At 51.8% G+C, this 14,473-nt stretch overlaps 1 protein-coding gene and 1 long non-coding RNA gene across 2 annotated transcripts in view; one reads left to right on the top strand and one right to left on the bottom strand.

Moving 5' to 3' along the window:
• LOC132213854 (protein Daple-like) overlaps window positions 1-14,455 on the top strand; it is a 35,019-nt gene extending 20,564 nt beyond the window's left edge. Inside the window, 7 exon segments of the mRNA XM_059660757.1 lie at window positions 1,275-1,418; window positions 3,632-3,728; window positions 4,842-4,931; window positions 6,561-6,706; window positions 11,435-11,524; window positions 13,228-13,423; window positions 14,444-14,455. Of these exon segments, the coding sequence (XP_059516740.1) occupies window positions 1,275-1,418; window positions 3,632-3,728; window positions 4,842-4,931; window positions 6,561-6,706; window positions 11,435-11,524; window positions 13,228-13,423; window positions 14,444-14,455 (775 nt within the window).
• LOC132212997 (uncharacterized) overlaps window positions 1-14,473 on the bottom strand; it is a 407,119-nt gene that overhangs the window by 144,354 nt on the left and 248,292 nt on the right. The window lies entirely within an intron of this gene.

Here is a 14,473-nt window from a genome sequence, read left to right as displayed (position 1 = left end):
CTCGCTCCTTCCTTCCCCTGGTGCACATGCACTGGGTGTCAAGCCTGGTACCCGGGATTCAGTGGGGAGAAGCACTCGCAGTTTCTGCCCTGCAGGAGGGTGGTTACTGATGGTTGCGATATGCTTGATCCTGTGCTTTTCCAAGACACAACAGGGAAGCAGGAGGTGGGGACCCTAATGGTCCATAGCCCTGTTTGTCAAACCTGGATGAGAAAGATCGCCGCCCTGAAAGCCCAGCAGAGCCATCACCCCCACCTTCCATTTCCCATGTCTGGGCAGCCTCCACTTGTGGCTAAAGGCCACAGGAAGGAATGTTTGTCTTCCAACAGCCGACCAAGCAGGTGTGTGTGTGTCTGAGTCCGCACAAGTCTTGGCTCCAGGCAGATGGTACAAGTACAGCTGATATGGGGTGGGCTTGGATGGAGGGCTGCAGGCAGGGGCTGAAAGCCTGGAACTTGGGTGGACTCTGTCAGCCTGTCTCTGGGTGTGGACACCTCAGGAAGGGGGTCTGGAAAGGGTTTTGCCTGCCTGGGGAAGATTGAAAGGTGATGACTCAGTCTCCACCTTGGACCTGGGGAGGCCCCTTAGTCACCTGAACAGGGAAGGTTCCTGCAGGAGGAGGAACAGCCTGGGGCTGGTCAGGGGCTCCCTGTTGTGCTCTGCTGCCCCCCGGAGAGGCTGTGTGGGACCCTCTGCAGACTGAGACAGGAAGGAAATAAAAGCCCGAGCTGAGGGGGAGGCTGTGGGAGAGCAAGGGCAAGGGCTGGACTGGGGGTGCCTTGAGGAGCCATGAGGGTGTGCAGTTGCCCATGATGGCTGCTAGGGCCCCACCAGGCAAGACTCTGGCCCCCAAGCTGCCTGGATCAGAGCAAGAAGAGTCGTGTTCCTGAGCTGGGGCAGAGGGCTCACCCAGGGCCCATTGAGGGGGATCAGCTGTTATGGGCGGTGGAATTCTGCTGTGTTTGCAGTGGTTTCTTTGAGAAGGGCGTGGAGTTCATAAAACAGTGGTTTTGTTCCCAGTGGGATGAAGGAGGGAGGCTGCTTTGACAGGGACTGGAAGGGACCATGGAGACACGTCGGGTGGGAGGAGGGAGGACTTGCCTCCTGTGCTGGAGGAGACCCCCGGAGGTGGCCCAGTGACTGTCCCCTCTCTCTGTCCAGCCCTGTCCCACGCAGATCCCCCTCTCCCTCAGCTCTGCAGAGAGAAGCCGCTCACCCAGGCTTTGAGGTCTCCTTGGGTTTCCATTCCTAGCGGGTGTGTTTCCCTTCAACAGATACAAGGACCAGCTCCAACATAAGGCGGCGCTGGAGCAGCTGGGGACGCTCTCGACCACTGAGCGGGAGGCTCTGCAGCAGGAGCAGAGGACGAGCACCATGGCCGCCGAGGAGAACCAGAGGCTGCAGCGAGAGCTGGACAGGTAACCACCAGGCCCCCTGCAGCGCCTCTGCCGGGATGTCATTCAGACCCACTCACTCAGCACCCGCTGAGCTGAGCTCAAGTGAGACCCCTGGTGATGGTGCATTTTTACCAACCCTGCCCTGGCAGCCCCTGGTGGGAACAAGGTAAAGGGGCCTCCAGCTGGTGGCCGGAAGGAAGGACTCGGCAGCTGGGATGGGGCATTGTCTCGGTTTGGACAGTATCCCCTCCCACAGTTATGATGCTGATGACTGTTGGGCAGGGGTACCTGCATCCTCTCACACCAGCGATCCCATGAGGGAGGGGGCGTGGTCCTCAGCATTCACGCATTCCCATTTGTGAATTCACATCCTGGCTGAAATGCACTGGTGACCCCCAAATCAGTGCCCGTGGCCTGTCATGGACGTGCCCAGAGTGGGAGATACTGGAGTTGCCTGATGTGCACATTTGCAGCTGAGGTTGAACAAGCCCTTTGACCCCAGACTTGTTTCAGCTCTCACCTACCAGCGTCCTCTTCATGGGCCACTGAGTGCCATGGTGTTCTATTTTGTGTGCTTTGGAGGCAATTTCGCTGTTTGAAATGGCCCCCAAATGGAGTGCTGAAGTGCTGTCTAGTGTTCCCAAGTGCAAGGCTGCGCTGGGCGTCACGGGGAATATTCGAGTGGCACACAAGGGTCATTCGGGCCCAGGTATGGTGCTGTTGGCTCTGAGTATATTACACGAGGCATCTTTATGTCTTGATGAGCTGACAAAATGTGACCAGAGACTCCCAGGAACCGGTGGGAATAGTTTCAGTACTCACTAATTCAGGGTTCACGTGGTTGGGCAGAACATTATACTGTGAATCACAAGAATTGACTGAGCTATTGTTATCCTTTAAAAATTCCACAGCAACAGAGGAGGAAACAGGCTCAGGGAGATTAAACAACTTGTTCAAGGTCAATGCTCCTAGTTAGTGACACAGGCAGGATTCGAATCCAAGTCTTGCCTCAACCCAGAGGCGTGACCATATGAACCCTTCCTTCCTACAGCCCTGAGTAAACTCAGCTGCCTGCAGTGGCCGGGCAGGTCCAGCAGGTGGGGAAGGAGAGTCAGCAATAGACCAGGCCCTGGTGGAGAATACAGCCCAGCTATAGAGGCTGTCAGCTGGGAGGCAGGCGGGGCTGCCAGGTCTTCCTTCTGTATGTTTGTTGTTGTTGTTTTTTTTGTTTTTGTTTGTTTTTTTGTTGTTTTTTTTCCCTGAGAAGAAGATATCTGAATGTTGATGGGTACCTTAAAAGATATCTGAATGTTGATGGGTACCGTAAAAGTTTGGAATGCTGATACAGTAATTATTTTTTTGTTTTGTTTGTGTGTTTTATTAAATCTGCTTTTTTGGGCAGGACAGAGGAATGGGAGGACCTGGAGACATATTTGAGTCCAGGGACCCTTAAACCTAACCCGCGAGTATTCACAGGACCACAATGGCGAATCTTTTTATCTTGTTCTGTTTCTTTTTTATGTTACTTTATTTTTTTTAGTTGTCTTTATTGGAGAGACATCAATTAATAAGATCATACACACTTTAAAATGAAATAAAATAGAATAAAATAAGTAAATGTTAAAAAAAAATTAAAAAGCTGTGTGGGCCAAACTTCACACACCTGTGTTCACATTGAGTCCATGAGCCTCTGGTCATATGATCTTTTTTGGTATAATCTACCCCAAGGAATCCCAGGTAATGGTGATGATGATGATGATGATGATGATGATTTAAGTGGATATAGGTAACACTCCAGAATCTTCTATTTTATTTATCTCAGTAGTTGAAATTAGAAAGGGGCTTGGAATTGGGGAGAAGAGCTGGATATAGACACAGAGTCTTAGAGCAGTAATGTTCTGATTCAGTGTTTAAATGTTTGAATCAAAGAACCCTTTTTCCAAGTAGGCAGATGTGCCAAAGCCTCAGATAGAAAGGACTTTAACAGGGATGCTCTGTTGCCGTGGTGTCCGAGCCTGCCTGTCGTTCTACCCCAGCTGGCAGTGGGGTACCTGGGGTAGCCTCCTCGAACCCCAATGAACAGAGTTTGAAAACCGCTGATTTTGTTCAACCCTTCATTAACACATGAAAAAAACTGAGGCCCAGAGAGGTTGCAGTTTTGATTAAGGTTGCACAACTGGGACAGTGCCTGGGAGTGCGCCTCAGCCCTTGGCCTTGTGTCTCTCTACCCCTAGGGCCAATTCCCTGCACCAGCAGCTGAAAGGGGAGCAGGAGGAGCTGCAGACCCACACTAAGAAGCTGCAGACCTCCCTGAACGACACCCAGCTGCAGGTGAACTGCTGGCAGGCCCAGTGCAACTGCCTGAGGAAGGAGCAGGAAGAGCTGCTCACAGACAACAAGGAGCTGCAAACCTCCCTTCATGAAAGGCAGCTGGAGGTAAACCACTGGCAGGCCCAGTATGATGGGCTGAAGGGGGAGCAAGAGGAGATGCACACACTCACCAAGGAGCTGCAGACCCACACCAGTGAGCTGCAAACCTCCCTTCATGAAAGGGAGCTGGAGGTGAACCACTGGCAGGCCCAGTGTGAGGGGCTGAAGGCGGAGCTAGAGGAGCTGTACGCTCTCAACAAGGAGCTGCAGGCCGACGCCAATGAGCTGCTCACAGAATACAAGGAGCTGCTCACAGACAACAAGGAGCTGCAACTGTCCCTGAATGACACGCAGCGGGAAGTGAACATCTGGCAGGCCTGGTACGAGGAGCTGAAGGGGCAGCAGGAGGAGCTGTACGCTCTCAACAAGGAGCTGCAGGCCGATGCCAATGAGCTGCTCACAGAATACAAGGAGCTGCTCACAGACAACAAGGAGCTGCAACTGTCCCTGAATGACACGCAGCGGGAAGTGAACATCTGGCAGGCCCGGTACGAGGAGCTGAAGGGGCAGCAGGAGGAGCTGTACGCTCTCAACAAGGAGCTGCAGGCCGATGCCAATGAGCTGCTCACAGAATACAAGGAGCTGCTCACAGACAACAAGGAGCTGCAACTGTCCCTCAATGACACGCAGCGGGAAGTGAACAGCTGGCAGGCCCGGTACAAGGAGCTGAAGGGGCAGCAGGAGGAGCTGCAGACTCACAGCAAGAAGCTGCAAACCTCCCTGGACAACACGCAGCTGGAGGTGAACCACTGGCAGGCCCAGTACGAGGGGCTGAAGGCAGAGCAAGAGTCGCTGTACGCCCTCAACAAGGAGCTGTACACCCTCACCAAGGAGCTGTATGCTCTCACCAAGGAGCTGCTCACAGACAACAAGGAGCTGCAACTGTCCCTGAATGACACGCAGCAGGAAGTGAACAGCTGGCAGGGCCGGTATGAGGAGCTGAAGGGGGAGCAGGACGAGCTGCTCACAGACAACAATAAGCTGCGAACCTCCCTGAACGACACGCAGCTGCAGGTGAACTGCTGGCAGAACCAGTGCAACTGGCTGAGGGAGGAGCTCCAGAGCACGGACATCTCACTGACCGAGCTGGACAACCGCTGCCAGGTGAGGCCTGGGGCTGGAGGGCCTCAGGACCCTGGGTGGGCCTGTTCCCTGGGCTGACGCCTTGGGCTCAGCCAGGTGGGAATGGGTCCTCATTGGCATCTCTGCTCAAAGGGTGTGTGTGAATGTCACTCAGAGGCAGAGAGGAAGCCAGAGGCAGTTGACTGGGACGAACACCATGACTGGCAGGGGTGTGCTACAGAACACCTTTCACCTGATTTTTGCTTTTTGTCGGGGAGGTGCATGGAAGCATCCAAGTACCGTTTCATCTCCATCCTCTCGACTGAGCACTCTGCTCTCTGTGTCATCTCATTTAATTCTCACAATGATCTTGTGAGCTGGGGTTCCCATCCTTGTCCCTCTGAAGTAGTGGGTTGGAACCCCGTTTGTCTGAAGCCAAAGCTTGGGACTTTCCTGCTACACCAACCACGATGATGTTCTAGAGCAGGAGCTGGCCAGCCTCAGCCCAAATTTCAGGTCCAGCTTCACGCCTGTTTGTGTACAGACAACTTTCTAGTAGCCATATTCAAAAAGTAAGAGGAATCAGGTGGGATTAATGTAGGGGTCTGTTTTATTTAACCCTTATATCTAAAATATCACATGTAACCCCAAAAGCTTATTAATGAGATTTTTTAAAATAATATGATTTTTTATTGATTTTTTGAGAGAAACATCCATCAGCTGCCTCCTGCATGCCCTCTACTGGGGAGTGGAGCCAGTAACCCAGGCATGTGCTTTGATCAGTGTGGGGCGCAGCTACAGTGTTTGGACAGGTTCAAGCCTTGGACTGATGAAAGGGCACAGTCCTCTCATTGCGACGTGCAAGGCCCAGCTTGGAGGGCAGAGCCTTCCCAGCACAATTATAGCCAACAGCTACAGTGGTAAGCTTGAACCTGTGGTCCGAACACGTGGCCCCACATGCCTGAGTGATAGAGTTCATGTGCGTGTAGTTGAGTAGGACTGAAACCCACGAGAATGTTGTCAACATCTTGATCACGCCCTTCCTTTGCCTCGTGGCATCTGCTATAAAATAAAGACACGGCTTGTGGACGCTGGCGCTTTCTCTATGTCAGAGGAGCAGCATCCCACTGAGACCCAGCTTTCATTCTCTTGCTGTCTTTTCTTAATCCTTCACTGACCCCTCTCAGGGTCACTGAACCAGGCTGAGCTGGCCTGGCACATAAGGCAGCCTGGGGCTGAGTATGCCATGGCCGTGCCGGCTCACCACAAATCAGAAATTACACTGGTGATTTCTTAGTGAATGGGACACTCAACCTACTGAGAAACACACACACCGGGCAGCTTATTAATGAGATACTTTACATTATTTTTAATTGTTATTAAGTCCTCAGAACCTATTATATATTTTGCACTTATGGCTCAGCTCAGACTGGCTGCGTTTTCAGTGCTCAGCAGCCACACGTGGCCAGTGGCTGCCTGATTGGACGGTGCAGCGGCAGAAGGCTTGGCCATCCCCATGGCATTGGCCGTATTGGTCATGCCAGCTGACGTAGATCATACCAAAATGACCATCTTTGTGCACGTGGCCTTTTTCTCCTTTTGGATGTCGATTCCCAGCAGTGGAATCACGGGAGCGTGTGGTGTTTGAGACATTGTCCATCTGTGTTTTAGCTGGTCTCCCGCCTCAAGGGCAACTTGGAGGGAGAAAAACGTGACCTGCAGAGCCAAATCCAAAGGCTGAAAGAGCAGAACCAGAGGCTTCTCCAGGAGGACATGGAGGACAAGGACCAGCACCAGGAAGAGCAGCAGCAGTACGTGTGAGGGGTGTGGGCTGACGGACGCCCGTCAACAGAGGGGCCGTGGCTTCCAGCTCCACGACTAGACCGCACCATTCTGGGCAGCAGAGAACCCCTGGGTGCATTGGTGTCCCAGGCAAGGGGACGGACCATCCTACCAGCACATCCTTCTCTCGTTTTCCCGGGAATGGTTCTAGATTTCTGCACATAGGGGTGGTTGGCTTTGTAGGCTTTTCAGAGACACTGCCCCCTGCCAGACGCTTCTTAATCTTCTTTTGGGATCAAGTTCACTTGAAAAATACAACAGTGATAAAGAGAGGCTCCTAGGGAAGGACTTCAGATCACAGGCTGAGTCCTTTCTGCATCGGTTTTTCCCTTAATGGGCTGCAGAGTGGGTTGTTGGTGTGCAGTGGCTGTCCTCCCTCTGCGGACATTGTGTTTGCCAACAGGCCTGGCCCTGCAAAGTGCACAGAACCAGTTACCTGGTCTCCATGAACCAGTAGGAGTGATGGGATGTGAGCAGAGCTATGTGCACACAGATGTTGAGGAGCACCATGGAGGTAGAAGGAAGCATAGTGGTAGGAGTTGGGGTTCTGCTGCTGACATGGATGGGAAGAAGGCTGGCCAGTGTGTGGGGGGGGGGATAGGGGCAAGAAGGTGGGGCAAGAAGGAAGGCTGGGGGAGGCAGTTCTCAGCTGTGGAAGGCTTCCATGCCTGGCTAATGAGTCGGATTCACTGGGAAGTGGGTGATTAAGGGATGCTGGTGTACAGGGCCTAGGAAGCTGCCAGAAATGAGGGCAGGAGGAAGAGCCTTGGTGCTGGAAACCTTGTGGTTTGGAAGTCAAGTCATCTGAGATGCATCTTGTGGGTCCAGGGTGGTCTTCACCCCTCGGTGCTGTGCTGCTGGGACTGTCCTTCCTTGTGATCGGGAATGGCTGGCCAGTGTGGGACAGAGGGACATGGCCACAGTGACCACTGGGGCACTGTCCCAGCTCCCCAGGGTGACGATTCTGCTCACTGTTCTCCCGGATTCGTCTGCTCATCTACAGGGGGCTCAACACCTACCAAGGATGGTTGACATGGAAAACCTCACTGTACTTTTGGGGTAGAAGTGAGAATTTGTACCCTGAAGTGGGCTCTCTATAACGCAGCTGCTAAAAATTACCAGCAGAGCTTGGGCAGGTGCAAACTAGAAGAGTAGGGACCTGGTACCCTGGGGGATGATCTGGAGATGGGTTTGCATTAGAAAGTGTCTGTAGGAGGTCAGAGAGTGGGCAGGCTTCCTGAGCCTGCTCCAAGCGGAGTCTTCCCCAGCCCTGGGATAGCTAGGCCATGAGTTTGTGGGGCTAGGGGACGGCTGTGGGAACAGAATAACACAGAATAGAAGAACAGAGTCCGAAATGAGGGCGCTGGGAGCAGAGCAGGTTCGTGGCCAGGGACCCAGTGGTTTGCAAGCGATCACTTCTCGCGGGTGCTCACTTTGTGGTGAACTCGAGGGAAAGCCCTTGGATTAGGGGGCCTGGGCACCTTCTTGACTGAAGGAGCCCGAGTAGCTGCCTGGATGCCGAGGACTCATTTTCAAGCAGGGAAATCTGGGGTCTGAGATGTCAAGGCCACATGGGTGAGGAGAGGCAGGAACTGGACAGGCGCCGGCGGCCCAGTGGGGGGCGCTGTATAGCGAGCACTGTGTGCATGGCTCCTGGACCAGTGATGGCGTACCTTTAGAGCTCGGCATGTCAGCATTTTGAAAAACCCTAACTTTACTCTGGTGCTGTGTCACATGTAGAAAAAATTTTTTTAATTAAATCTTTATTGTTCAGATTATTACATTTGTTCCTCTTTTTTCCCCCCCATAACTCCCCTCCTCCCAGTTCCCGCCCCACCCTCCGCCCTCACTCCCCACCCACTGTCCTCATCCATAGGTGCACGATTTTTGTCCAGTCTCTTCCCGCATCTCCCACACCCCTTTCCCCCCCAAGAATAGTCAGTCCATTCCCATTCTATGTCCCTGATTCTATTATAATCACCAGTTCATTCTGTTCATCAGATTATTTATTCACTTGATTCTTAGATTCACTTGTTGATAGATGCATATTTGTTGTTCATAATTTGTATCTTTCCCTTTTTCTTTCTCTTCCTCTTCTTAAAGGATACCTTTCAGCATTTCATATAATCCTGGTTTGGTGGTGATGAACTCCTTTAGCTTTTCCTTATCTGTGAAGCTCTTTATCTGACCTTCAATTCTGAATGATAGCTTTGCTGGATAAAGTAATCTTGGTTGTAGGTTCTTGGTATTCATCACTTTGAATATTTCTTGCCACTCCCTTCTGGCCTGCAAAGTTTCTGTTGAGAAATCAGCTGACAGTCGTATGGGTATTCCCTTGTAGGTAACTGAGTTTCTTTCTCTTGCTGTTTTTAAGATTCTCTCTTTATCTTTCGCTCTTGGCATTTTAATTATGATGTGTCTTGGTGTGGTCCTCTTTGGATTCCTTTTGTTTGGGGTTCTCCGCGCTTCTTGGACCTGTAAGTCTATTTCTTTCACCAGGTAGGGGAAGTTTTCTGTCATTATTTCTTCAAATAGGTTTTCAATATCTTGCTCTCTCTCATCTTCTGGCACCCCTATAATTCTGATGTTGGTACGCTTGAAGCTGTCCCAGAGGCTCCTTACACTATCCTCGCATTTTTGGATTCTTTTTTCATTATGCTTTTCCGGTTGGGTGTTTTTTGCTTCCTCTCATTTCAAATCATTGACTTGATTCTTGCGCTCCTCTGGACTGCTGTCGGGAGTCTGTATAATAGTCGTTATTTCAGTCCGTGTATGCTTAATTTCTAGTTGGTTCCCAAATATAACATCGAGGGTCTCATTAGTTTTCTTGTAGATCTCATTAAGTTTATCGGCGGCTTCTAAACAGTTCTTGAGAGACCTTAAAAGTGTGGTTCTGAACTCTATATCTTCCTTTGACAATTTTGTCCTGTTTCTTTATCTCCGCATTTTGTTATGCTTCCTTGGTGCACCCCCTAGTGGTCTTTGTTCGCAGTCTTATAGTTAAACCTTGATTGTTGTAGCTAATACCAGGGAGAGTTTGACCTCCAGGCCAAGTGGCTATGAGAATCAGCTGTGTCAGCAGTGAGAGAACTTCTGTCCTCTAGGGAGGTGCTAATCTAGCCTTTGCCTGAGGCTATCGGGCAAATGCCTCTGTGCAGGGCTTGGGCAGGGCGGGTCACACAGGATCAACATGGTGGGCCAGAGAGAGCAATTATGGGGGCTCTCAGTCCTGTCCCCAGGGGCTCTGCCTCTCTGAGTCCCAGCACCCGCTGCAAAGCTGGGAGAGAAAGCTGCACTCGCTCTGACTGAAGCCAGACAGTCCCGCTTCTCCCATTTGAGTCTGGGTCCCTAAAGACTCGCCTGTATCTGGAGCTCAGAGTCTGCGAGTCCCTCCCGATTGAAAACGCCAACCGCGCCCTCCACCACCAGCGGGCTCCACGCACTCCGCACCTCAGAATTTGACTTCAGCACTGCGCCTCCTCTGAGTGTCCGTATGCGTTTCTCTTTCCTCCTAGTTGTAGGACTTCCACTCAGCCAGCGTTCCTGTGGTTCTGGGTGATGTCAGTTCCGTCTTTTAGTTTCACTTTTGAAGTAGTTGTTCAAAGCAGCAAACTCCGGCATTAACCTATGCCACCATCTTGGTTCTCCCACATGTAGAAATTTTTTGATATTTACAAACATAGTAAAACAAAGACTTATATTGTTGATATTTATTTCATATATTTGAATGCCATTTAACAAAGAAAAATCAACCAAAAAATGAGTTCGCGTGTCACCTCTGACACGCATGTCATAGGTTCGCCATCACTGTCCTAGACAGACAACAGGAAAGCATGCCATGCCCTCTGCTTCAGGAAGGCCAGGCTCCCTCTCCCAGGAGCAGGGGTGCCCTCTGGCAGCCCAAGGTTTAAGAGGTGTCTTCTCTGGTCCTTTCTGTGTTTTTAAAAATGTGAACTGACTTCCCACGTTTAGGAATTAAGAGATTGTGCTTCAGAGCCGGGGCTTCTGGATCCTTCGGGAAAAGCTGTCAGAAGCTCCGCCACATGGAGAGCGGCGCTTCGTTTGCAGGCCCCGCGTTAGGTCCCAGGTGGCACCAAGCGCTCAGCCTCGCCATAGCCCCCACTCCTCCCTCAGGTCCTCCCAGGCCGCTTTGCTCCTGATCTTATCTGTTTGGCTCCCAAAAGGCATTGAGTTTACTTCACTAGAAGTGTTAGCAGAAGCCCAACATTGGAGTGGGCCCTGGTCGGAGGTCTGACTTTGCTAAACTGACCTTTTTAACCTGATGCCCGTCTAAGTCACCGAGGGCAGATGCCTCCCCACACTAAAGGTATCGTTGGGCTGCACCCGCAGGAGCTAGCCTAGCCCTCGGTCTGACCCGAGTGCCCAACGCCCTGAGCTGACATGGCTGGGACCCTCGGGGTTTCCCAGCTTGAGTGTCAGATGGTTCGGGGTCTCTCTCCTGAGGTGACGTCCAGCCTGACCCTTGGTGTTCAGCCGTCTCCTCGACGTGTTAGGCTCCTGGACCCACGTCACATGCTTCCATCCCCGTATTCCCAACTCAGGGGTCATGGTGGTCATGAGCACCGTGATGTCTGAGTCCCAGAAACACACTGGCTCCTCTGGGCCAGGTCCCAGGCAGGGTGATGCGTCAATTTATGTGTTTTATTTTAAAAAACAGACTGTTTTTCTCTCTCTTCTGTTAGAGACAAATTCAATGCCTTACAGAGACAAAATGAAAAACTGGAAGAAAAAAGCATGGCTCAGCACAAGTTCCATGATCCAGCGCCAAAGAAGTGAGTTGATTTAAGCGTCAGTAGCTTACACCCAGGACAGAAAGCTTGCTTTTTCATGAGTGGGGGAAGCTGTAGCACCTAGAGCAGCGGCCAGTTTGTTGGGCCCGTACCTTCCACTGTATGGCAGGTCCCTGTGTGCAGGTCCCTCCCAGCATGGAAAGAATTTAGAGTTTCTTTCAGTCCCGCCCTCAGTTCTCAGGGTTATCCCATGAGGGATGGTGAATGCTGCTGGCCAGGAGCCTGTTTAAGGGCAGAGTCTGTGCTTTTAGAGCCACTAAAGCAGGCGTATCAGCTTTTGTCTCAAGATTGCCGGACCTAGAAAATCATGCTTCTGTTTTGGGAAGGAAGCTTGGGGCAGATGCCTGGACCAGCACACCTGTCTTCAAGCACAGGAACCTTTTGTTCTGCCCTCCATTCCTCTGGGTTCACTGGACCCCCCCAGGGCAGGTTCACAAACACATTCCCTTCCCCAGAGAGCAGCAGCCCGGTGGTGGGCCAATTTGACCCCCAGGACTGCCGGCCTCCGTCCAGCAGGGCTCCCCCTGGGCCTGGGCCTGAGCCCAGGAGCAGGGCCTTCCCATTGTCCTGTCCCAGCCCAGGCTTGAGGTCAAATCACCATGAGTCCCGCATGACCTCTCTGTAGAAATCACAAAATTTCAGAACCTCCGCCTGACCCTTCTGTCGACAGGGAAATTGAGGCGCCGATGAGGAAATTGAGTGGCTTGTGTAAGCACAGTGCTGTTTCATGGCAGAGCCAGGACCAGAACCCAGCTGTGGTCCTTGTTACATTAGAATGCTTCATTTCCTGTTAGCTGCAATGAATTACCTTTTACATTCACTATTTTCATTTATTTAGTTATTTTTCCAATCCTCACCCGAGGATATTTTTCCCATTGAGATTTAGAGAGAGTAGGGGTGGGAGGAAGGGAAAGGGGAAATGAAAGAGAGAGGCAGGGTAGGAGGGAGGGAGGGAGAGAGAGAGAGAGATAGAGAGAGGGAAGGAGAGAGAGAGAGAGACATCTATGTGAGAGAGACACATCAATTGGTGTCCATCTTCATACACCTTGACCGGGGCCGGGGATCAAACCTGCAACCCAGGTATGTGCCCTTGTTGGGGGATCAAACCCACCACCCATCAGTGCTCAGGCCGACGCTCAACCACCAGGCAACACCACCCAGGGCTCACTGTTTTTAATTCAAACGGCCCACTCTCCTGCCCTCTTCCCCTCACCCAGATTCCTCAATGACGAGAATGGGCAGAGTATGCCAGCCAATTTCATGTATTATTACACCTAGCAGAAAATGTGGAGGTCCCTGACTCTTTCTGAAAATGGCGTTTTGGTGGAATTTTGCCAACCAGCATGATTAGGTCAGCACGGCACCACTTCCTGCCCTTGGCACAGTAATCAAGAGCTGAGAGCTGGGTGTGAAGTTCTGTTTTCCCGAGGGGCTAGTGTGGGTTCCTGCCATTTGAAGGCCTCCAACCACCCCTGGGTCTGTGCAGATTAACTGGACATTGTGTGCCACCTCCTGAGCCCCAGGGGGGATGAGCATGGTGATGGAAACGAGCACCCTCATTCTGAACCAAATTAAGCGCCACCTTCTCAGGCTGGTGATGGAAATCCCAGCTTGAGTAGGGCACCCAGACACCTGCTGGAGGGGCAGTGAGGCTTGGTTGTGTCCTAAAAACCTACTTCTTACAGGAAAAAGCACTGGATTGGAGCCAAAGTCTTAGTCAAACTCATCAAACTAAAGAAAGGGGGATCCAGAGAACGACCAAAGTCAACCCCACAGAGGCCTCCCTGGCCGCTGGGGTCCTCAGACCAGGCCTCGCCCAGTACTTCTCAGCCTCTTCAATCACAGCTGGAACCCCTCGAGGCCACCCCATGCTGCTCAAAGGTGACAGAAGAGCAAGACACCTGCAGGGGGCCCAGGGGAAAAGGTAGGAAGGGCTTACCTGGCTGCAGGCGGGAAGTGTTGGGGGGAGGATCTCAGGTCTCCCTCAGGGATGGGAGAACCAAGGAGACTGCGTGCTAGGTGTGTACATGCGTGTGCGCGCACGCTCGCGCGCGCGCGCGCGTGTGTGTGTGTGTGTGTAGGAGCCTGAAGGGGGCATGCTACACACACCACATCTGTCTCCTTTGGTATGTGAACACCCAAGTAGGAAATATAAACCCCCGTCAGTGTGGCTGCATGTTCTCCCAGAACAATTCAGGTCCTTCAGCATGAGGAGCCTCACAAATCATGGACACTGTGGTAGGTACTCGAATATCCAGAACTGATCTCCACACAGTTCCTGCAGAGATAGCTCCACAGCGGATGTTTCCTCCAGGCCACTTCTGTAGGGAGATCCCCGGTGCATTTAACACGTGATGGACAGCTGCAAGGTCTTCAGCGAGGCCTCCTGTGGCTCTGATCTTCCTGTCACTGTGACAAGCGGGTCCAGTTTTCTTCTCTGACTTGATCTGGCCTTGAGTCCTGCCACCACGGTGTGCACTGTACCTCATCATTCAGGGTTGTCATGTGGAATTTCCAGAGCTTTTGAAGTGGATTCCTACTTGCATGTGCTGTATGTATTTCATCGAATCTAAGAGGCTGTCAGACAAGGGTGCTCACATAAGAAGAAGATAAATGGGTTGTGGCAGTGACGATTTTGTCACAGTTGCCACCTGGTCGACAGTGACTGTGAGACAGGCTCGAAGCTGCATCCTGATTTCAGAGATGTTAAGGTTTGGGAGAGGGGGAAAGTGCATCTTACTTGCCTTAAACATGGCTTAGTTTTCAATTTACTTTTAAATATCATGTTCTACATGACTTACCTATAAACCTGCCAAACGTGCACCCTGAGCATTTAAATTTTATGAAGGACACCAGGACTTCCTGAAGACCAACCCAGGCCTGAGACTCATGCCCTTTCAGGGGCAGCTGTGACAGCACCAGGGCCCATGA

Source organism: Myotis daubentonii, chromosome 12 (assembly GCF_963259705.1).
Source record: "Myotis daubentonii chromosome 12, mMyoDau2.1, whole genome shotgun sequence".
NCBI lineage: Eukaryota > Metazoa > Chordata > Mammalia > Chiroptera > Vespertilionidae > Myotis > Myotis daubentonii.
Note: the sequence above shows the minus strand (reverse complement) of the source record. Positions and strands in the feature narration are given on the sequence as shown.